Consider the following 24123-nt stretch of genomic DNA (forward strand, 5'->3'; position numbering starts at 1 on the left):
TCCGCCCATCTCCCAACTCATCCCACCCCGGCCCTTCACTGCACTATTGTCTGTGTCCATGGGTAAAGCATATGTACATGTAAGTTCTTTGGTTAATCTCTTCCTGTCCCCTCCCCTTTCTTCTGAGATCTGTCAATCTGTTGCATGCTTCCATGTCTCTGGACCTATTTATTCCTTAGTTTATTTTTCTCATTAGATTCCACATATGAGTGAGACCATGTGATATTTGTCTTCTTCTGACTGGCTTATTTCACTAGCATAATGCTCTCCAAGTCCATCCAGCTGTCACAAAGGGTAAGAGATCCTTCTTTTTTACAACTGCATAGTATTATAGTATTTCATGGTATAAATGTGCCACGTGTTTTTTTCTTAATCCTCACTCAAGGATATTTTTTCCATTGATTTTTAGAGAGAGAGAATAGAAAGCAGGGAGGGAAGAGAGAGAGACATTGAAGTGAGAGAGAGACATTGAGTGGTTGTCTTCTGCACACACCCAACCAGAGCCAGGAAATGAACCTGCAACCCAGGTACATGCCCTTGACTGGGAATCGAACTCAGTAGGTGCTCAGACCAACTTCTACCACTGAGCCACACTAGCCAGGACTATACCACAGCTTTTGTAACCCACTCATCTACTGATGGGACTTGAGCTGTTTCCAGATCTTAGCTGTTGTAAATAATGCTGCTATAAACATAGTGGTGCATATATTCTTTCTGATTGGTGTTTTGGGATTCTTAGGATATATTCCCAGAAGTGGGAGCATTGGGTTAAATGGAAGTTCTATTTTAAACTTTTTTTTAGAAATATCCATACTGTTTCCCACAGTGGCTGCACCAGTCTGCATTCTGACCAGCAATGTACTAGGGTTCCCTTTTCCTCATATCCATGCCAACATTTGTTGTTTGTTGATTTATTGATGGTAGCCATTCTGGCAGGGCTGAGGTAGTACCTCATTATTGTTCTAATTTGCATCTCTCTGATGACTAGTGATGTTGAGCACTTTTTCATATGTCTTTTGTATGTCCTCTTTGGAGAAGTGTCTGTTCAGATCTTCTAGCCATTTTTTAATTGGATTGTTTGTTTTATTTGGGTTGAGTTGTATGAGTTCCATATATAATTTGGAACCCCTTATCAGATATATCATTGGCATATATGTTCTTCCATACAATGGGTTCCCTTTTCACTTTGAGGATGTTTTCTTTAGCTGTGCAGAAGCTTGTTAGTTTGATATAGTCTCATTTGTTTAATTTTTCTTTTGTTTCTCTTGCCCTAGGAGATGTATTGGCGAAAATTCTGCTATGAGAGATGTCTGAGATTTTACTGCCTATGTTTTCTTCTAGGATTTTTATGGTTTTGTGACTTATATTTAAGTCTTTTATCCATTTTTTAGTTTATTCTTATTTATGGTGTAAGTTGGTGGTCTAGTTTCATCTTTTTGCATGTACCTGTCCAATTTTTCCAACACTATTTATTGAAGAGACTGCCTTTACTCCATTGTATGTACTTGCCTCCTTTGTCAAATATGAATTGATCATATTGACATGAATCAAGTCCTGGGTTCTCTGTTCTGTTCCGTTGATCTATATGCCTGTTCTTGTGCCGGTAGCCAGGCTGTTTGGTTACAATGACTTTGTAGTATAATTTCATATCTGGTATTGTGATCCCTCTAACCTTGATCTTCTTTCTCAAGATTGCTGTGGCTATTCGAAGTCTTTTACGGTGCCATATAAATTTTTGGAATATTTGTTCCAAATCTGTGAAGTATGCTAATGGTATTTTAATTGGGATTGAATTGAATTTATAGATGGATTTGGGTAGTGTGGACATTTTAATGAATTTTTTCCAATCCATGAACATGATATATGCTTCCACTTGTTTGTATCTTTCTCTATTTCTTTTCCAATGTCCTATAGTTTCCTGAATACAGGCCTTTTACCTCCTTGGTTTAATTTATTCCTAGGTATCTTATATTTTTAATATTTTTTATTGATTTCAGAGAGGAAGGGAGAGGCTAACTGTTTTATATGCTGATTTCGGGCCTCCCAGGAGGTACTTTTGTGCCAGTCAATGTCAGATGGCATCCAAGTTTGGCTCTTGGTGTCCTGTTTGAAGCTTTAAGCCATCCACAGCCAAGTTCCTGGGATTGCGCTGTAACTTTCTTTTAGTTCACATAGCCTCTGGCGGAAGGACCAGATAGGGCTAGGCTTGGATGAATGCCAAGATGGGTGATGGGAGGTGAACATTTGAGATCTGCTCAATCAGATGCTCGGGTGCTCATTGAATGGATGTTGAAGCACATACATGGGGCACAGTGTCAGGTACAAGGTTACAGTGTCCTGGGACACGCCACAGTGTGTGATTCCTGCCATCTGGAAATTAACCGATGGCAGGAAATACCCGTGAGAGCAAAATAGCAGCGATCAGGACAGAGCGTAACAGGGGTACAGCCTCGGCATGGGCTGGTGGCTCCCAGCTTCTTCTGAGTCCCTTTTTATATGTAAAATGGGGTCCAACCCATACAGCAGCAACCATCCTTTCCGTTTTCATGGGTTAAGAAAACATGTATGACAAGAAGCTACTGTGTGTTAGAATATTTAAGTACATATTTTTTTATTCTCCATAATAGCACCTACATGTGAGAGAAAAAATGGCCATAATGTATGTGTCAGATATTTTAGGGGTTCTCTCCATCTACAGTGCTCTCGGATTCTTGTGTCTGTTGAAATAACTCCATGTTTGCCACTTCCTTTTGAGAGCCCCATGGCCCTGACATATCTGAGCACAGGACATTTGGTAAACCCGCACATCACTGACTGGGGACCAGCAGTGCCTCGTCTGTGGGTGGCCAATTTGTCAGGGATTTTCTATAGAAAGTGACCCCCTATGTGCTCACATACAGGGGTAGCCTGGTGGTGCTTTCCTTTCCAGAGAGTGGCCAGGCCTTTGTGTTGCTGAGGGCCAGGCCCTCTGTAAATCAGTGACCAGCCTTTGTGTTTCAGTGAGCTTTCCTATGTGCAGGGTGATGGTCCATTGAAGAAATTGAATGGCATTGTCTAAGAAAGGGAAAGAAATGGAACTTTCCCTGTTTGTATCTAATAAGGGCACGGTGGCTGCTGTGGTGTGGTCCTGGGTTCTGAGAAGAGGAGCAGTAGTGGCGGGTCTGTGGGAACCCTGACCTGTGTCTGGAAGGACCCCCAAGAGGTGCTTGCAGGGTACTTTATGATTGGCCAAACCTGGAAGCCCCCACCCTCTGCAGAGTCTTCTTCAAAGGGACCTCCTGGCCAGGGAGGAGGCAAGCAAGGCACTGGCCACTGGTGCAGGGCAGTGAGGTCAGAGCCACATCTAGGGGGTGGGCCGCTCCAGACAAGGTGGGAGGGGTCTGGAGGAGGGTCTTTTAGAACTTTGTAGGCCCTCTTCCACTCCAAGGGGAAAATTAGGAGCAGAGTGGGAGCCAATTTCATTGACCTGAACATCCTGCCAGTCTTGGTATAGAGCGCTTGAGTTGATCCTAACTGAATTTGGGCAAAACAAAGAAAAACACAGGCATTATGAGCATTTGAGATATATAACCCATACCTATCATTGTGAAAGGTCATAGCTCTTGACTTAGAGAGCACAGCAAAAAATGGTCCAATAGGGAAGCACTCATGATAAGAAATGAGCAAAATTTGACTCATAATCTTATTCTCATTTTAGAGCAAAAAATTATAATTAGAGAAACAAAATACATTTCACCTCTTCAAAATAACAAAACCTAATGTGAATCCCTTCACATGCATGTGTACACCCCTCAGCCCAAGTCCTGACAGTTCAGGAACAACAGGCTGAGATCAGTGGTGCAGTGTGAGCTGAGTACAGCGGGGCCTTGAATAACATCATTTCGTTCAACGTCATTTTATAACAACGATGAGAAAAATCAATTCCAGGCAGGAGCCACTGTCTGTGTGGAGTTGCACATTCTTCCCATGCCTGCGTGGCTTTTCTCTGGGTCCTCAAGTTTCCTTGCCATCCCAATGGTAGGTGAATTGGTGTGTCTAAGTTGTTCCAGTCTGAGTGTGTGTGTGTGTGTGTGTGTGTGTGTGTGTCCAGCGTGGGTCATGCCACACCCTGAGCTGCTAGGAGAGGCTCTGGCCACCTGAAATCCTGAATTGGAATAAACGGGTTGGAAAATAATTCTTTTTCTTGTTTTCTATGAATCTTTCTTAAATGTGCATATAGCTCACATTTATTTCAATGTTTAATATTGGAAGTGTTTTGATTACTTATTTAGAAGTTTGAAGAAGTTCTTGTGACCAGAAACATGCTGTCGGAACTTAACTCTTGTTTATATCAATTAGCTTGTGGTAAAGTAGTTTCTTTACATATCATTTTGCTTAGAGTCACAGGAGCCTATCTATGGTGTTTTGTTTTTTAATTTTAATTTTTAATATTTTTATTGATTTTAGAGAAGAAGGGAGAGGGAGAGAGAGGTAGAAGCATCAATCATGAGAGAGAATCATTGATTGACTGCCTTCTGCATGTTCCCACTGGGGATCAAGCCTGCAAACCAGGCACATGCCCTGATCAGGAATTGAACTATGACCTCCTGGTTCATAGGTCGACGCTCAACCACTGAGCCATGCCGGCCGGGCTATCTATGGTGTTAAGTGAAGACACATGACACTGGTTCAGCACCTGGCCTCCTTCCTCGGGGTCCTTGCAGGAATGACAGGGGAGGCCATGGAATTCAGTCATGCATATTTCCAAGAACTGCTTGCCAGCAACCTCCCAAGTCAGTTTTTAGGGATCAAAATTTGTTTTTCACAAACTAAAATTGGTCCACTGCTAGCGTTACCCAGAACTCTCACTCAGTGCTTTTCTATGTCTAGCTGTCAAGGCTCCCCGGTTTTACCTCTCAGGGCCACACCTCCCTGCCCCAGCCATAGAACATCTTGTGTTCTGAGCAACTGATAGCAGTTTCTGCTTTGTGGCCCCAGATGAATCGTCCATACCACTACTGCTAATGCAGATGGGCCTGAACGACCATCGCCTAAAAGAAAGCTATGCTTCTCATTGAGTGACATGTGGATGGGCAGAGTTCTTTACCTTGAAAAGCGGGAGAAGGTAGGTAGATCTGGAATTTTTGCACTGCCTGAGTGGGCTGAAACCAAAATCGTTTAAGTATAAGATGTCATCTTCTCAGTAGGGTGTAGCGGCCCTTGTCAAAACTCTCCTTTTGTGCACTTAATAGCTATACCTTTAATTGAATGTAAAGTATACCTCAATTAAAAAACAAACTGCAAAACAAGCATAGGAGGCCAGAGAAGGCTCTTGAAAGTGATTACTCTTCATGGGACAAGAAGTGAGAATGGGGAGGAGGCTGGGCCAGGAACTCATAACCTCAACATAATAACAAGGAAACATCAAACAAACCCCAAATGAGGAAAGTTCTGTTTACAAGAAGGGGGGCAGTGAGTTCTCAAAAAAAAATGTCAGTGTCATAAAGACAAAGAAAGGTTGTGGAAAGGTTCCAGATTAAAGGAAGCTAAGGAGACATGATGACTAAATGCAACACCTGAGTAGACTAGATTCTGTGCTGGGGAAGGAGAGGGATGCTATAAAGGTCATTATGAGGTCAAATGACAATGTGAACATAGATGGCATATTAGATAACAGTATTGTCAACGTAGGTTATGAAACCAATAACTGCACTATAGTATGTAAGACAACACCCTATTCTTAGAAAATACATGAAGTATTTAAGGGTAAAGGGCCATTTTGTATATAATTCACCCTAAAATGGTTCAGAATATAAAACTATATATGCATGCATATATAAAGAATTTCCTATTGCTTACCTTGGGGAAAACGAAAAGAAGTGCAGGTTTGGGTCTTGTTCACAAGGCTGGTTCAAGGTTTGGCAAGTGTTTTCCCAACATTGACACCTTCAGACAAGGAGGACCTTATCAGATTCTGCCCTTCAATCTGTAAGTCCTGAAACCCACATCATACCCATAGCTGACATGTGAAACCTTGACCCCAGGTCAGGTCACTGTTGCCTGGAGACGAACAGCCCAGACAGGTTTAGGCACGGGGACAGTGGCAGCTGCTCAGTCATTGCATGAGCATGTTTGAGGGAGAAGGGGTGGGGGAAGGAGAGTGCGCAAACCATAAAATAAATGTTAACAACAGGCGAGTCTGGATAGTGAATATTAAGGGTGTTCTTTATACAATATTTTTTCTTTTTTGTCTTTTTTTTCAAATTTGAAAAATTTTTTTCAAATAAAAAGTCTTTTGTTTTTTTAAACAACACTTGTTATTACATGGGGATGAGGGAGTCCGGTGGAGTCCCAAGGCCTTCGCAGTATCAACTTGTGCCCAGAAGGCACTGGCCGCCAGTTCAGGCTCGAGTCAGTATTCAGATGATGGTCATCACCATGACAATTTTACTGCTTTAATAGTCATAAGTGGATCATACTCAAGCAATAAAAGCTAGATTGCTTGTGTAACAAACCTGGGAGAACTGGGGAGGATTTCCTTATTGCTCACTCTGGAAAGAAAAGGAAAGTTCGGGTTCTCTATCCCCAGGGCCAGTTGGAGGTTGGGCAAATGCTGTTTTCAACATCCATCCTCTGAATCAGCAGGATGTTATCAGGCGCACTCCTTCAATCAGTAACTTCAGAAAGCCACCTCATTTCCATCGCTGATTCATTAAAACTCTTACTCAGATCACTGCACTTGTACTTGAGTGGCCAGGCAAAGTTTATATCGGGACAATTACATCTAGTTTGTCTTGTGCCAAAATATCCCCGGATGACCCCAGCCGTGTTATGGTAGATTTGGGAGAGGAAGGGGTGTCCAGTGACGTCTCAGTGGGCTTTAAAAGACCACAGTGTCTGATCTTGCTCAGAGCTCAGAGGGCCCTGTGCCCCCCAAAAGTGGCCACTAAAAGTAACTCACTTCCTGTGGGATCTGCTGTAGAAGTGAGTGGGACTCAGTCTCCTGCCCACACTGCAGTTGTCTGAACATGTGTGGCTGTGGGTGCTCGTCCCCACTCTCCACCCCACAAAAGGAAAATGCAGGATTCGTTTTTTCAAGCACATTTCCTAGGAAAATGGAAACCTCCTCCTTGACCTCACTTACTCTGGGATGCGTGAAAGGACAGGTTGCACTTTACCCCCAAATCTCCAGTTTGGACCGCGGCACCATGGAGCCGAATGTCTTGTCCTGACCTTTCCTCTAATAAAGATGGAACTATTGGGGGAACTTGGAAGTTCAACTGTATAATGAAACTGATGTTCCTCTTTGCCAGATGTGGAAAATCAGAAATGGTGCATTCTGGGAGTTAAACCCCGGTGGCAAAATAGGTGTGGTGGCAAAATAGGCAAGCTTCCTTCCTAGGCATGTCATGGTAGTTCTTTAAGATGGGAACAAGTTGAGACTAAGTCTGCTTTACCTGCATGGGGACAGGGAGGTCTCTCTGGCCATGAGTCAAAGCTGTGCTAAAGGGTCCGTAGCAGAGGAGATGAACATCAGAGATGGAGCGGGGGGAGCCGGTGGAAGGATTAAATCTGAGAGCCAGAGTCACTGCTTGGTGGCTACGCATACCCATAGAAGAAGCTCGACATACAACCTGTGACCTGACCATGGAAGTCAGACAAGGAGACAGCAGCCCTGCACCCTGGACTTGGAGGGGCCAATGGCATCAGGGAGCACTGTCCAGCCCTCCAGCCGGCACAGCCTGCACCTGATGTGTGCCAGTCAACCTCGGTCTTAGTAATAACCTGTAGGCCATCTACTTCACCTCCACGATGTTCCTAGAACCGTGCTGAGAACTTTATAGTTACTGCCTTATTTATACTCACAAAAGTCTGTGCTCCTTTTCTTTTATGAACAAATATTTTTCAGCTTTATTGATAATTAATGTAAACATTGTGTGAGTTTAAGGTATACAATGTGATTTGATATATGTGTATAGTGCAAATGATTACCAAGTTTAGGTTAGTTAACATGCCCATCACCTCACACAGTTACCATTTTGTGGGTGTGTATATGGTGGGAACTTTTAAAATCTCTCTTAGCAACTTTCAATATACAATACAGTATTGTATTATGTATAAAGGGTACAATACTGTCTTCTTTATAAAGATAAGGAAACAAAGGCTGGAAAGGGTGGCCTATCAAGGACCTAATATTTGTAAGTGGTGGGGCCAGGATTTGGAACTGGGTCCAAATCTCATGTACTTTTTAAAAAATATGCTTTTTATTGATTTTTTAGAAAAAGAGAAAGAGAAACACTGATCAGTTGCCTTCCATCCATGCCCCAACTTGGGATCAGACCACAACCTAGGTATGTGCCCTGACCAGGAATCAAACCCACAACCTTTTGGTGTACAGGATGAAGCTCCAACCAACTGAACCACTCGGCCAGGACTCGTGTACTTTTTTACCACAAGTACACACACGCGCACACACATGCACGCACACACACACACACACACACACACACACATACACATGCATAATGTGCTGGATTTTCCTACAGTTGATTCAAGAAAGAGCTTGGTATGCCTTCTCATAGTTGATCCTAGGCATTCTACAGTCACATCTGTTAGAGAGACATAGTGATGGTTGACCAGCAGCCCCTGAACATTCTAAGGCAACTGGTACTTTATCACCTGGATAGATTGTCTCCAATCTGGCTGCTCATGTTGGCAGAGCTCTCTGTTGGGATTCCAGAATCCTGGTTTGAGCTGCCAAGAAGGTCAGAGGTTTGGTAAAATCCAGTGGGCCACCTGAGAGGGAATTGTCAGTGGGCTGGGCTGGCTCTAGTGCCAGAGAATGGCCAGTCTCTTGCCCCCTGGGTCACTTGTTATCTTACCTGCCCTGTCTTTGCAGCCAGCCTCAGTTTGAAGAACAGGACAGTGGCTCTCGGGGAGCAGCCAGCCTACCAGGGGCCTGTGCATTGCATTGCAACCATCGTGCGGACAGAGGGCCTGGCGGGGCTGTACCGGGGTGCCGGTGCCATGCTGCTGAGGGACGTCCCGGGCTATTGCCTCTACTTTGTCCCCTATGTGTTCCTGACCGACTGGATCACACCTGAGGCCTGTGCAGACCCCAGCCCCTATGCTGTGTGGCTGGCAGGTGGCGTGGCAGGTAAGACAGCAGTGTTGATACCTGTCCCTGTGCTGGCCACCGCAGTGGGACAGTTGGGGGGCCTACCATGCCCTACTCATCCCTCATCCAACAATTCCATGTTAAATACCTACTATGTGCCAGAGAAAGGACTAGGAATGCAGAATGGTCCTCCCTTTCTTCCATCTCCTCTCCACTGGACCTGTGGGGATGGCAAGTCCCTATTTGGGCTCATTGAACTTTCAGTCAGAAGGTACATTTTGAGCACTTACTCTGTGTCAGGTGTTACTGAGCTTTTCAAAGGAAATTGGTTATTACGGTTCACCATATTTTAATATTGGCACACTATAAACCTTCCTCGTGTGGGGATTTCATTACCTCCAGAAGGTAGGAATCAGTCTCCCCATTTTTTAGGATGAGAAAGTTCAGATTCAGAGAAATTAAGTGGCCAACCCAAGGTCACACAGCCAGTGCAGACCTCAGCAGGGACTCCGCCTCAGAAAGATCCAAGTGCAAATCCCCACTTACTCGTTTCGTGACCATGGACCAGAACTTAACCTCCCTACTCAGAACTCACACTGCATCCCCCTGTCACGTAGGGCAGAAGTCGGTGTCCTTGCAGCGGTGTTTAAGGCCCTCTGCAACCGGGCTGCCTGTCACCCATCTGCACTCATTCTCTGCTCCTGAGTCCGCTTGCTGGGCTCCAGCCCCACTGGTCTCTGTGCTGCGGGCTGCCCTGGCTCTTTCCCACCAAGGACCTCTGTGAGGTATATAGGCCACCAGGCACTTTGACAAGCCCCATTTTGGTCAAGAGAAGGTGTGGCAACCTGATTGGAGTGGGATTGAGAGGGTGGGATAAAGGAAATTGGAGAACCCAGCACCTGGGAGGGACTTGACCGTGCTCTACCAGGGCAGAGAGAAGGGCAGCATAGCTAAGAGGGGCGTGGGAGTCAGGAGAGAATGCTTTCATTTATTTATTTATTTATTAAATGAATTGGGGTGACATTGGTCAATATTGAACATGGAGAATGCTTTGTAAGAGGCTGATAACATGGCCTTTGCTGCGGAGAGAAGAAAATTGTCTTTCCTCCTCATCATAATGAGCTGTGTGTGAAACTCTGCCAGCACATAACAAAGCCCAAACACCAGTGTTTTCCCTCACTCCCACCGCCCCCACCGCCCCATTGCCTGAGGCTGGCCACTCCCAGTATGTGCTCAGGAAGCTGGCTGAGGACAAACAAAGCCCCACCTGCTCTCATTTCTGGTGAGAGCAGGTGTGAGTGGCCTGGCAGGCGAACCTCCATCTGTAGTACCCTCGCCCTTGGGCTGAGGGACAGGGAGTGTGCCAGGGGGAGTGGCCTGTTATCCTGACCTGAGGCAGGAAAGAGAGGTGCAGAGGGCGCCCTGACACCGTGGCCACAGGGGCTGGAGGGAGGCCGGGATGAGCAGAGTTTGGGGCAGGCAAAGGCCTCTTTGGGGAGCCTCTTGGCAGCAATTACAAAACTTGCAAACCAGCTGCCCTGAACTTTGGCACAGGTTTGTTTTTCTCTCCCCATCCAAGAATGTGCTAGTTTTTATGTTTACACAATAACCCGGTGTTGTTTTCCCAGAGTCCCTGAAAGTCACAAAAGCGCCCAAACCAGGGCACCTGAGCATATCCAACCAGGATGAGTCAGGGCGTGAGGTCCTAAGACTTTTATTCCAAATACCTGGAAGAGATAAGAGCTTTTCAAAGACCTGCTCCTGCTTTTCTTTCCAATCCCCAGGCTGGCCAGTGCTTGTTTAGCTTCTGTGTGTTCAGGGTAGATCCTGCCTCTGGGGAGCTGTGAGCCCTCCTCCTCAGACTCAGCCTGGGCCTCCCCTGGCGCCTGGAAAGGTGCTGCAAGCACTGGTGAGCCTGTTCCTGTTTCTCCAATAAAAGCTGCTAAGAAACGCCTACGAAGCACTGGCTATGCGCCTGGCACTGCACTAAATGCCTCACATGCATCTGTTTATTTATCCTCATAGCAACCCCATGAAGACAGATACTGCTGCCCCATTTTACAGATGACAAACCAAGGCCTGCAGGGTAGGATAATTCTGTGAAGTCCCACAGCACGTCTCAAGGGAGGCTCAGGAACAGCCCTTACGGGCCCCGACCCTGAACTTTTCCACTTCCCCCAGCAGCTGACTAAGCTTCTGAGTGGCAGGAAGCTGCAGGGTCCCCTCCAGACCCCAACCTGCCAGCCCCTGACTCCTGTTTGTCTCTCTCTTTACAGGAGCAATTTCTTGGGGGACAGCGACTCCTATGGATGTTGTGAAAAGTCGACTCCAGGCTGATGGGGTTTATTTAAACAAATACAAAGGTGTCCTGGACTGTATCTCCCAGAGTTACCAGAAGGACGGTCTTAAAGTAAGCCCACAGCAGTACTTTGAACTTTGGCACAAGTTTGTTTTTCTCTCCCCATCCAAGAATGTGCTAGTTTTTGTGTTTACACAATAACCCGGCGGGGTCAGTTCAGTTCCTAGAAGGCAGGTCACACGCTCGGGGGCATGTGAGAGTCTAGAGAAGGGAAACTGAGGTGCAGGTGGTTACCATTTATCAAGCACTCCAAGAGAAACTTGTCTCATCTGGTCCTTGCCCCGGGCTGGTGGAGGAGGTGGGTGTACACCCCACCTGACAGAGGTTCAAAGAGGACTAGTAACCCACCTGAGGTCAAACAGCTGCTGCGTGGCAGAACCGGGACCCAGACCCACATCTGTGTGTCACCAACGCTTGCCTTCTCATCGAGATACCCTAGAGCAGTGGTTCTCAACCTTCTGGCGCTTTAAATACAGTTCCTCATGTTGTGACCCAACCATAAAATTATTTTCGTTGCTACTTCATAACTGTAATGTTGCTACTGTTATGAATCGTAATGTAAATATCTGATATGCAGGATGGTCTTAGGTGATCCCTGTGAAAGGGTCGTTCGACCGCCAAAGGGGTTGCGACCCACAGGTTGAGAACCGCTGGGCTAGAGGTCCTTCCTCACTCATTGCTCAGCGCCTTCCCCTCCCCCCTCCAAGTGGGAAGTCCCAGAACCACCTCAGTCATCACGTCTCACAGGTTCCAGCTCCCCATCTGTCTTCAACTCCCCCGCCCACGCAAGTACAGACCCCATCCCCCCTGGTCTCAGCTATCGAGGCAGCCTCCAACCAGGCCTCATCTCCCTCCTCCTCACTTCTCCTCCCTGCACCCAAGGGTCTTGTCCTAAACCCAAGCCCCTTCCTGCCTCTAAACTGTCCCAGAATGAAGACCAGATTTCCGCACCTGGCACCCAAGGTTATAAACAAATTCATCCCTGTCTATCTTGCCTCCCCTGACACCCCGAGCACCCTCCAAAGAAACAGTCTTGTCTGCTCTCCCCCAAATAGGCCCCCAATTCTCTTGACATGCCTCTTAGAATCAGAAGATTTGAGTTCCAAGCCAAGCTTGGTTACTTGTGAGCTGGAGGAATCCACACAAGTTGCTTCACCTCTATGGGCCTCAGTTTCTCCAAGGATAACCATTCCTACCATGAACGACAGGGATATTTGTGGGTTAAATTAAATGGCGCATATAAAAAGTGCTTAGCTTAATGCATCACACATAGAGAACATTTAGAAAAAGTTATTCATTTGTCATTGGCATTAGTGTTAGGAGTTTTATTAGTTTAAATGTTACTACTGATCTCTGGACTTTTTTTTTTTCATGTAGCTGCCTTGTCCCAAGCCCTCCAATAGTTACTAATTGCCCACTCCAATGCATCCAAACTTTTATTTGCTTTGCTCCAATGGAGCACTGGAACTTCTCCTCTCAAAACCTGGACTTCCACGAAGGCCGTCTCATCTGTGGGAGACTGCCCGAGTCAGAATTCTCCAGGTGCTTGTGGACCATGGCCAACAGGGGCTGGAGCCAGGTCACAGGTCCTGCAGGCTCCACTGCCAGTACTGAGGCCTGTCTGCCTATTACCTGATGTACAAATGGGACCCACTGCTCTTGGGTCCCTTGGTGTATGGTGCTGAGTCCCTCGACTCCCACAGAGGCACTTCTGTTCATGGATGGATGCCGAATTTTTGTTGTTGAGGTGGGGACCAAGCAAGGAATGTCTTGTGCTGCTGCGATGCTGACATCACTCTCCCTATGCATTTTCCTTTATTGAGGTCTTAATTTCTTCACTGTCCAATGTCATTTCATTTCACCCTGAAGGACTCCATTGAGCACTTCTTACAGAATGGGTCTAGTGGTAATGATCTCCCTCAGCTTTTGTTTATCTGGGAATGTTTTAATTTCTCCCTCACTCTTGTAGGATTGGATAGTGGTGCTGATATAGGATTCCCAACTGACTACTTTTTTTTCTTTTAGTGCTTTGAATATATTGTCCCATTGTCTTCTGGCCTCTAAAATTATCTTCCTGAGTATCCTTTGTCCAGTGAGTTGCTTCTCTCTTGCTGCTTTCAAGATTATTTCTTTGTCTTTAAAAAGTTTATTTGTGTCTTGGTATGGGTCTCTTTGAGTTCATCCTACTTGGAATTTATTGAGAGACTTTGATGTTTATATTCATGTCTTTCATCTGACTTAGGAAGTTTTCAGCTAGTATTACTTCAAATATTCTCTCTGCCCTTTTCTCTCTTCTCCTTCTGGGACTCCCACAAAGCATATGTTGACTGGCTTCAGAGTTGACCACAGGTCCCTTAGTCTCTGTTCACTTTTCTTCAATCTTTTTCCTTTCTGTTCCTTGGCCTCAATACTTTTCATTGTCTTAGGTTCAAGTTTGCTGATTCTTCTGTTTGTTAAAATATGCCTTTGAATCCTTTTAGTGAATTTTAAATTTCAGCTATTGTACTTTTTAGTTCCAGAATTTCTGTTTGGTTTCTGAGTTTTTTGTTTCTTCACTGATATTTCAATTTCATTCATATATCATTTTCTTGACTTTTTCCATATCTTCAGTTCTTCAAGCATCTATAAGACAGTTGTTTTAAAATTTTTGTCAAGTAGTTCTGCTATCAGGTCTTTTTTAGAAACAGTTTCTGCTGATTTATTTATTTTTGAATGCCTTGTGATTTTTCTTTTTTTTTTTTTTTGGTTAAAAACTAGACTTCTGAATCTAATACAGTAATGAGGTAACTCTGGAAATAAGATTCTTCCCTTTTCCAAGGGCTTAGTGTTTGTTGTCATTGTCTCTGTTTATTGTTTTGTTTTTCTGGTTGCTGCAGGCTGTCTCTGTGGCCAGGACCAGGTGTGAAAGTAGATCCTTTCAGGTCCTTTCTGAGCCGCAGCTTTCCCTGGGCACCTTCAGTCACTTTCTGATTTTCCCCAAACATGCAGTTGCTTTTGAATGTCCTAATCTTTAAGGGGAAAAAGAGAAAAATGAAGGGGGAAGGGCATTAGCCCTTTAAGTCCCCTGGAAGTCCCTTCAGCCAGAGGGGGAGGGGCTTGTATCAATGGAGGGTGGGGTTGGGTGAAACAACAATTGTACCTCTCTGACCAGAAACAGCAATCAGTGATCAGAACCAGCTTCGATATTGTTGGGGCTGGATCCTTATTGCCTATCCTGGCTCCCACAAGCTGTGTGCAGGTGCTCCAAGAACAGTGCACAGCTTCCTGCCTCAGGGCTTGGGTGGAGGGTGGGTAGCTGCCACGGAGCTAAGAGTTGAAATTAATCACAATTTACTGTCCAAACCTTCAGTAAACTCCAGAATTCCAAAATCAGACAGATTCTGCTTGTACAATTGTTGTGTAGGTGGGGAGGCGGATTCCTGTGTTTCCTGCTCTGCCATCTTCCTAGAATTCTCACCTCAATTGTCTTTTCTTTTTTTGGCAGAAGCACAGTTTGTGATTCAACCAACGAGTACACATAAGAGAGATTCAAATGGAGATGTTCTGTTTTTATATGAGATATTTTTGTCTGTTATCTGAAATATTAATGTCACAATTCTAAAAATGCCTGTAGAGGCAAAATATATTGCTGATATTATTTTCTCCAAAAATTATGGTGCTCAGTAAAAAAAAAAAAAGTCCTTGAGGGCAACTAAGGCCAGATGATCAATTTTTAAATCTCAATTGCATTTGGTCCATAGTTATAGTCAGAGATAGGTGTTAAGCAAAGATAGCCATAGTCAGCTTGATTAATCACCTCATTGACTGAGGTTAATTTTTAAATTTTTTATTAGAAGGTTAAAAAAGGTTATGTATGAACATAGGATGTTTCAAAAGGTATAAAAAGATATATTGTCTAAATATCACTGTGGTTCCCAGTACTTTCTCAAAGGCAATTACTGTTATTTCGTGTGATGTATTCCAAAAATATTCCCAGCCTGTGCATGCATATATATGTGTATGGATATTTATGTATATTTGTATGTAAGTTTGCATATAAGTAACATAAATAACATATGGTAGCAAAAATTCCCACACAGTCCCGGAAGGTTGGGTTGTCTCACAGTCATATTCGTAGCAGTAGGAGGAACGCCTTTTCCCAGGCCTGGAGGATGGCTCCAGTCCCACTTGGCTTGGGCACTGCTTTGTGGAATACCCCCTCCAAAACACTTTTACTGCAGCTCACTGAGGGGTGTACAAAGCCCTAAGCTGTTTCCACTTTCCCCTGGGAGAAGAACTCAGTGGTAAGAGAGAATTGGAAAGCAGTAAAATAATGATGGCAGTGTTCAATGTTAGTAGCCCTTTTCGTAACTCTCTTAATGATTAGCGGTAAAGCAGCCTTCATGATGGGGGTTAGAAGTCCATGGTTCAGGGCATTACCAAGTTTTGGATCCATCTTCTGCCTGCTGTGAGGATCGCTGTGGGCCACATGGGCCATGGCTCATACTTGGAGAGCTGGCATCTGAAATAGGATGCTGGAGGAGTGACTTGGTGTCCTTGTGAAGGGATTTGGGACAGTAGGACAAGAGTGGTTAACTCTTGATGGAATGCTCCCAAATCTGGCTGCGCCCTCTAGTAGTCCTCCCAGGCCACCCCGTGCTGGACTATGGTCCCCTGACCTCGAAGATATATTGTCTAAATATCACTGTGGTTCCTAGTACTTTCTCAAAGGCAATTACTGTTATTTCATGTGATGTATTACAAAAATATTCCCAGCCTGTGCATGCATATATATGTGTATGGATATTTATGTATATTTGTATGTAAGTTTGCATATAAGTAACATAAATAACATATGGTAGCAAAAATTCCCACACAGTCCCGGAAGGTTGGGTTGTCTCACAGTCATATTCGTAGCAGTAGGAGGAACGCCTTTTCCCAGGCCTGGAGGATGGCTCCAGTCCCACTTGGCTTGGGCACTGCTTTGTGGAATACCCCCTCCAAAACACTTTTACTGCAGCTCACTGAGGGGTGTACAAAGCCCTAAGCTGTTTCCACTTTCCCCTGGGAGAAGAACTCAGTGGTAAGAGAGAATTGGAAAGCAGTAAAATAATGATGGCAGTGTTCAATGTTAGTAGCCCTTTTCGTAACTCTCTTAATGATTAGCGGTAAAGCAGCCTTCATGATGGGGGTTAGAAGTCCATGGTTCAGGGCATTACCAAGTTTTGGATCCATCTTCTGCCTGCTGTGAGGATCGCTGTGGGCCACATGGGCCATGGCTCATACTTGGAGAGCTGTCATCTGAAATAGAATGCTGGAGGAGTGACTTGGTGTCCTTGTGAAGGGATCTGGGACAGTAGGACAAGAGTGGTTAACTCTAAGGGGAGACAGAGAGGAGCATTTGTAGTAGAAAGCTTCCTGAAGCACCAGGGTTGGTTGCTCTTTGGGTCTGCAATGTGGGGGGGTCTGGAACCTTCTCTCCACTCCAGGAACCCCCTATGCGGTACGCAATGTGTTTAATAGATCTGTAGAGCAGCGATCGGCAACCGGTGGTCCACAGACCACTGGTGGTCCGTGAGGTCCGAAAGGTTGGTGACTGCTGCTATAGAGGGTCCTCTAGGCCAAGCACAGTGCAGGTGCTGGGGATTCGGAGATGAGCCACACACACAGCCCTGCTCCCACTGCCCTTACTGGGATTATTAATGAGAGGATGGGCCAGTCACGGGCAGTTGGCATGGGTGTGATAAGTGCTGTGATGGCAGAGATGAGTGCACAGAAGGCAGGGGACCATAGTCCAGCACGGGGTGGCCTGGGAGGACTACTAGAGGGCGCAGCCAGATTTGGGAGCATTCCAGCAGAGGCCCAGTGGTGAAGAGAGTTGGTCCCTTAGGAGGAAGGACAGGCTTTTAGACTGCCCAGAGTGACAGGTGTGAGGTGTAAGAGGCAGTCCAGGGAAAGAGCAGGAACAGAGGGTGTGGGCCCTGACAGGCCAGGGAAGGGTGTGCACTTGACCTTGGGCAGTGGGGAGCCATTGAGGCTTCATGAGGAACAACTCAGCCCGGTGTTTTCTGTGTTCTGAGAGCTGCAGTAAAAGCCAGAAGGTGTGTGTTTTGTTAGCCACCTTTCAGCCTCGCAGAGCAGAGGCAGAGTGGCTGCAGCTGTTGGAGGGAGGAGTGTCTGTCTGTCTGTCTGTCTGAAGTGGCCTAGGGCTCCTGCAGGGCCCAGTGCTGTGGGACAGGAGGATCTGCCTGGCCTGCCTTGCAGGGGAGCCTCTGGGGCACCTCGCATGGAATTTCCCTCCAGAGCCTGACCCGGTTCCTGGCTGTTATTCAGTCACTCTGGGTGAGCCTGTGGAATTCCAGAAAGGTTAGACATGAGAAAGGAGAGCTAATGTCGTGAGGATCCCACTTGCCCGCTACCTGAATTGCTCCGGGGTTTGGAGGAGCCACCTGCTCACCTCTTGGATCCTGTCCATCAGCTCCCTTCCCCGAGGCCCAGGCTTCCCAAGTCCACAAGCCCTCTCTCCCCTTCCCATCCAGCTGCGTCTCCCAGGCTGCCACAGAGCGGCAAGACGCAGGCACCGCTCCTGAAGGAAGGTCCCCTGACGTCCTGTCAGTGGCCTGCACCTAACCTGCCACCACAGTGCCCGACTACTCAGCAAGCAGGGAATGCAAAGGGCTGGGTTTCCACTTTCTTAAAAATACAATACCAGCCCTAATTCATAAACGTAGTAAATCATACAGGAGTCAGGTGACAGAGTTGCATCTTATGCCTGACAGTTACCGGGTCATCTATGCTTGGATAGAAATTTGCCTTTAGATGTTTTGTCCAGGGAGGACGTTTAAGGACAGTTCCTCTCCACCCCACTGCTCACCAAAGCCCTTATCTATTCTCATCACGTTCTACATGATGTTGTAATTATTCCTGAGTGGGGCTTGGCTCCTTTTGTAGGTTATAAACTTTCCGAGGGCTGGAACTAGGTCACATCGATTAGTGTCTTCTTGCACCAGGCAAGAGGATTCAGGGAGGAAGGAAAGCACCTTATCGTATTCCCTGGGATGGAAGGCAAACATAGTCTTCTTGTATTAAGGCCAAGGCTAGCGGCTCATCAACAGGCCACCACCCCGAGGCACTCACACTAATGATCGAGGTTGGGTGCCACTCTGTCCAAAGCGATGCCTTTAGGTAACAAGGATGGTGATGTGCTAGTCAACACTGTGTCCGTGCTCCACAGCGTCATCTCATTTATTCCCTCAACAACTGTATCAGGTCAATGGCATGATCACCCCCATTTTACAGTTGGAAATTTTGAGATTCCAGAGGCTGCCACTTGCCCAAATAGCACAGCTACTAAATGGCAGAGCTGTGCCTCAACTCTGTGTCTGCCCTGTTCACATGGCCTGAGTTCTCCCCACTGGTCCCTGGGGATGTCCCAGGAAGCACCTGTCACTGTATTGGTTGGGGCTGGTGCTCTGTCCACCACTGCAAAGAGGAGGGGGGAGTTCTGACTTCTAGATTCCTGAAAATCATGTGTGCACATGCACGTGTGTGCATGTGTGTATGTGTGTGCTCACAAGAGAAAGAAGCGATTAAGCAAGGAGATGTGGGTGTTCACAGGACTCAACAGTTTTGTCACAGTGCATGTGGGCCAGGCCTGGCAGGAGAAGTGCCATCCGGCATGACCTGGGTCAGGGCAGGGCATGGCTGGGCATCCCAGGCAGCCTTTGCCTGCGCAGGTCCTTCTGGCTCTGCAGGGCCCAGCCTGAGACGGGCCTGAGCGGGCATCACCACCAGCCCGCTCCCTGCCCTCCGGTGTGGCCCTGCCGAGGTGCAGTCAGTCCCCTGTGATAATGCCGTCCCCTGTCACAGGTGTTTTTCAGAGGCATCACGGTGAATGCTGTGCGGGGCTTCCCCATGAGCGCAGCCATGTTCCTGGGGTACGAGCTCTCGCTGCGGGCCATCAGAGGGAACTACCCGGTGACCAGCCCCTGAGTGCCAGGTCAGTCGCACCTTCCAGAGCTTAAAACTCTCTTCTTAGCCATGAAAATGTCTCCCTGCATTGGTTTCCTATCTAATCTGTGTTGATCCTGGGACTCGGATCGCCACCCTTCTTGTCATCGAAAGCCCTTCTCAAATGCCTGCCTGTGACTGGTGGTGAGCTGGGTGGGCACACAACTGACCTCTGTATAGGAAGCGCACATATCTGTTTTCCCACTCAGCAGCATCCATGGCCCTTGGAGAGAGGTTTCACTGTATAATTTAATGACCAAGGCTCAGAAGTGAGGACTCAAACCAGGGTACCCACCCCTGTCACACGGGCACCATCTTCCCACCTTCCAACTGAGCTAAGTGCATGAGTCTGAGAGCCACCACCAGGCTTCCAGAACTCTAGGGAACAGCCTCTGCCCCATTTCCCCCCCCCCCCCACCCTGTCCTTCTCCCTTCCTCATCGAAGAAAGATCACTGGCCCAAAGCATCTACAAACAGAAATCTGAGTAAGAGACTCCCTTGCTCAAATGCCTTCAGTGGCTCCCCATTACCCACTAGGTAAAGCATCAGTCCTTAACCACCTCATCCTCACCACCATCCTAAGTATACCAACCTCACTCTCATTTCTGTGACTTTGCAATGCTGCCCCTGCCTGGCAGGCTGCCCCCAAGCTGTTTTCACACCTTTCCCATTGTCCTTGGCTTCACACCTTTCCCATTGTCCTTGGCTTCCTCAACTCTTTGTCATCCAGGCCTTGGTCTCAAAGTCTCCTCCTCCAGGAAGCCTGCCCTGATGCCTCAGCCAGGCGTTGTGCCTGCTGTAGGCTCCCTCCCACAACCCCTGCTCAGCCCCTACCACATCCCCCTGCATGTAACTGCCTGATGATTTGCCTCACTCCCAGCCAGCGTGGAAGTCCCAGGAGAACTGTGACTACTATTTCACCTCGATGGCCTGTGCCTCCTCACAGAGCTTGACACATGAATGGCCACTCACAAATATCACCAAGTGGCTGGATGATCAACTTCCATATCTTCTCAGTTCTTTCTCTTCTTTTCCTCTCTTGTTTCTTCTCCCCTGCCCCAAACCGGTCCCTTGCAGAGCTCAGAGACAAAGTGGAGGAAGTCGCTGAATTTTCTAGTTACCCAGAAACCAATGTGCGTTGGCTGTGGTGACTGCACATTCTCTCAGGAAGGATGGTCTTCATCAGGAAGGTCTTAGCAAACCTCCCTCCACCCTCCCCTGAGGAAGCTGAGCCCTGTGGGATGCCTGGACAGGCCAGCGGGAGGGCAGGGCAGAGTAAGAGCTGGCTAGAGTAAGCCAGGGATAGCCCTAGACACGGCTTTAAAGCAAATGCTTTTAGCTCTTTAAAGCACCCACATTCACAGCTTCCCTGGCTTTCTGCCCTCTCTTATAAAAGGCAGAGGGAAGCAATGCATTTTGCATAATTAAACATCTTGGGTGACAAGTTACTGTACTAGGGTTATGTCCAAGGCAGGGAAGGGAGGCCTGGTTCTTAAAGCTGTGCTCAGATATTAGCCATTCCCCCTTTTAAAAAAATTTATAATAAAATCAATGCATTTTATTCTAGAAAACTAGGGGGGGGGGAGAAGTAAACTGAAAGAACAGCAACAAAAACCCTATAATTCCAAGACCTTTCTATTATTTTCTAAGTGTTTTTTATGTGTTCCCCCAAAAAGGGATCCTACTTCCCACAATGTTTTATAATCTCTCCTGTTTAATAGTCCAGGACCGTTTTCCCATGTCCTTAAATCTTCAGCCGCAAGGTGGTTTAATGCCAAGGCCTGGCCGCTCCCAGAGTGGCTGGACGCTTGCCGGAGCTGTCGCCATCTGTCACTTGTGACCACCCTGGTGACTGGCTACTTCAGGAGGAAGGAAGAAGTTTCTAGCACGCCAAACCCTGATTGTTTTAGACTTGGCCATTCAGGACAGTGAGCCCCCCCTCCACACACACACACACACACACACACACACACCCTGACTGGAAGCGTTTCTTCCTGAAAGTGCTCTGACCATACAAGGGCACAGATGCCAGCTGGGGTGGGAGGAGGCTGGTGCGCTCAGCAGGAATTGGGGAGGGGGTTCCCAGTGACTTTTCTGGAGCCTCATCTTAAACAAGCCTCCCGCTCTGACCCAAGAACACCAAGGCCCTCTAACAGATCTTGGATTTGAACTTACCCCCCTGCTCTGAGATCTCGGGCCAGTCATGGTTCAGGCCAGGGTAGTATCCATGCTTTGACCACATGGAAACCAGTGCCTCCCTCATGGTCTAAACTGACGACAGTGAGATGATGTCATTAGAGAACTAGGGAAGTGGTAGGATGGTGACGATCTCAAAAGTGCCGAGTGCAGGCAGTGGGAATCCATGGAATTGTCTTCAAGTGCCTGCAGGACACAGCCAGCTCCAGTCAGCTCCAGCCTCCATCTAACAACCAGATACAGAGCGCTCCCCGGCTCCCACACTTCCTTTTCACCCACCTGCTCAGGTAGTTTTCTCCAGGTCAACACAAGAGTGACCCATGGACTGTTTGTACCCAAGTGAATGCAGCACGAGGTGGTCGTTTCGTGATGTGGCTTTATCTGTTCTTACGGAGAAACCTGAGTCAGACTACGCGAGGGAGATGACCTTTGGTGATAGAAAGGGGGCCCAGCCACTGGTCAGCGGTCAGTTCTTGGGCTTGTCTGAGGCCTGTGGATCCAGTGCACCACTCCTACCTGTCCACCTGGATCCCCCACATCCAGAACCTTCCAGAAACAGTGCTGTTCTGCCCCTGCCATGACTTTCGTGCTCCAAACCTCATTGGTCTACTTTCGATGTCAGGAAATTCATTTTCAAGGGAAGTAGATACAGTCTCCCTCCCACCCATTTTTTTGAAAATATGCAAATATAGTGGAACCTTGGTTCTCGAACTTGATTCATTCTGGAAGGCTGTTTGAAAACCGAATCTTTCCCCCCCACTAGAAATCATGTAAATTGAATTAATTCATTCCAGACCCCCAAATGATTCCGTTTTACTAGTAATCTTCCTTTCTTTAACAATTTTATTTTATTGTTGACAGTATTACAGATGTCTCCCAATTTTTCTCCCCTTAACCCCCCTCCCAGCCCCTACCCCACCCCAGACCTTCACCACACTATTGTCTGTGCTCATTGGTTATGCATGTATGTATATGAGTCCTTTAGTTAATCTCTTCCTGTCTCCTCCTGCCCTTTCTCATCTCCCCCCCAAGATATGTCAGTCTGTCCTATACCTCCATGTTTCTGGATCTATTTTGTTCATCAGTTTATTATGTTCATTAGATTTCACTTATAGGTGAGATCATGTCTTTCTCTGACTAGCTTATTTCACTCATCATAATACTCTCAATATATAATACTTATATACAGTACATGCCTAATGTACTGTTTAATCTATAAACACTTTAAAACAAAAAGGACATGAAATGTAAATGAAAATGTAACAAAAAGGAAATGAAATGTACAGTAAAAAATGAAAATTTAATAATTAATAATAAGCAGCAATAAGAACAAAAACACACACAAATATTCACAGCACAATTTCCTGAGATGTTATCAACATGCACTTTAGCAATAAACTGACTCATACTCACGCATTCTCTCCTTTGTTAGTCGCCTGAGAAATGTTTGACTGATCATACAGGTATCAGCATGAAAGGGTTGTCAGGTTGAGAAGCAAACTGTTGAAGATGGGAGATGTTCGTTCGAGAACCGAGGTTTGACTGTAACCTAGACAACCTCATAGCCTTCCACCAGCCTGTTCTCATGGTGATACTTTGCCAATTGTTGCTTCGCCCAAGCAGCTCTAAGTGGGTTGTTTGACTGCTAGATCTTGCTGACTGATTGTATGAAAGCCTTACCTTTCCTCCTATTTCCCCAGGGCCAGGGCTGGCGTCATGGACCAGGGCCCCATTCCCTGCAGGGCGAGGCCTCTCCAGAACCTGCTCACCTCCGAACCCCTTCTTTCGGATCGAAAGCACTCTGCTCCTCCCCTCCCAGCTGGACCATTGATAAACCGCCACCTATTTTTTATCTGCACTGGCACCTGGCAAAAAGTGGGGCCAAATAGACCTGCTTCCCACGACTGCTGTAAACTCACTGGGAATTCACAGAGGAGCTGGAGTTGTCTCTAAGTTTCCAAATAAAAACAATGAAAACTTCTTCAGGTCATTTCTGTATGGGATGCTTCTGCCTGACTTCCAAGAGACACAGGCCACCCTCACTCTTCCCTCTGTTTAGACCCCTGTAGATGTCACCAGAGAAGAGGCCATTCCACGCAGGTGAGAAGTCTCACTTCCCTTTTCCCAGCTGCCTTAGGTGGGCAGGGAGGGCGTGGCGGGTGAACGGGCAATGGAGTGAGAGGAAGCCCTGTAGGCGCTCTATCCCCCGTGGCCAGCAGTACGTGCTGGTCACGCTCCAGAGGAGGGGGCACTGAGTGCGGGTGGGGTGGGCGTTCTCTGGGCCTTATTTTCACATGGAGAACAAAATGAAGCAAAATAAAATACTTTGTCCACAGCCCGGTTTCCAGAATGTCATGATTCTACATTGTGTTTCTCACTCGAGCCATGTGGGGAGGCCATTGCGCGTGTCCGTGATGTCACTCCCACTCTTCGTGCCTACAACAGGCATCTTTAATCAGGCAGGGAGCCTCTCCTGTGGAGC

At 46.8% G+C, this 24123-nt stretch overlaps 1 protein-coding gene across 1 annotated transcript in view; it reads left to right on the forward strand.

Annotated features, from left to right (window-relative positions):
- SLC25A48 (solute carrier family 25, member 48) overlaps positions 1–23426 on the forward strand; it is a 41450-nt gene extending 18024 nt beyond the window's left edge. The window contains exons 6-9 of the mRNA XM_005865593.2: positions 8879–9136; positions 11374–11507; positions 19305–19434; positions 23342–23426. Of these exons, the coding sequence (XP_005865655.1) occupies positions 8879–9136; positions 11374–11507; positions 19305–19427 (515 nt within the window). The 3' untranslated portion in view covers positions 19428–19434; positions 23342–23426. The remainder of the gene's footprint in view (positions 1–8878; positions 9137–11373; positions 11508–19304; positions 19435–23341) is intronic.
- Positions 23427–24123: the final 697 nt, after the last annotated feature.

This window comes from Myotis brandtii, unplaced genomic scaffold (genome assembly GCF_000412655.1).
Source record: "Myotis brandtii unplaced genomic scaffold, ASM41265v1 scaffold208, whole genome shotgun sequence".
NCBI lineage: Eukaryota > Metazoa > Chordata > Mammalia > Chiroptera > Vespertilionidae > Myotis > Myotis brandtii.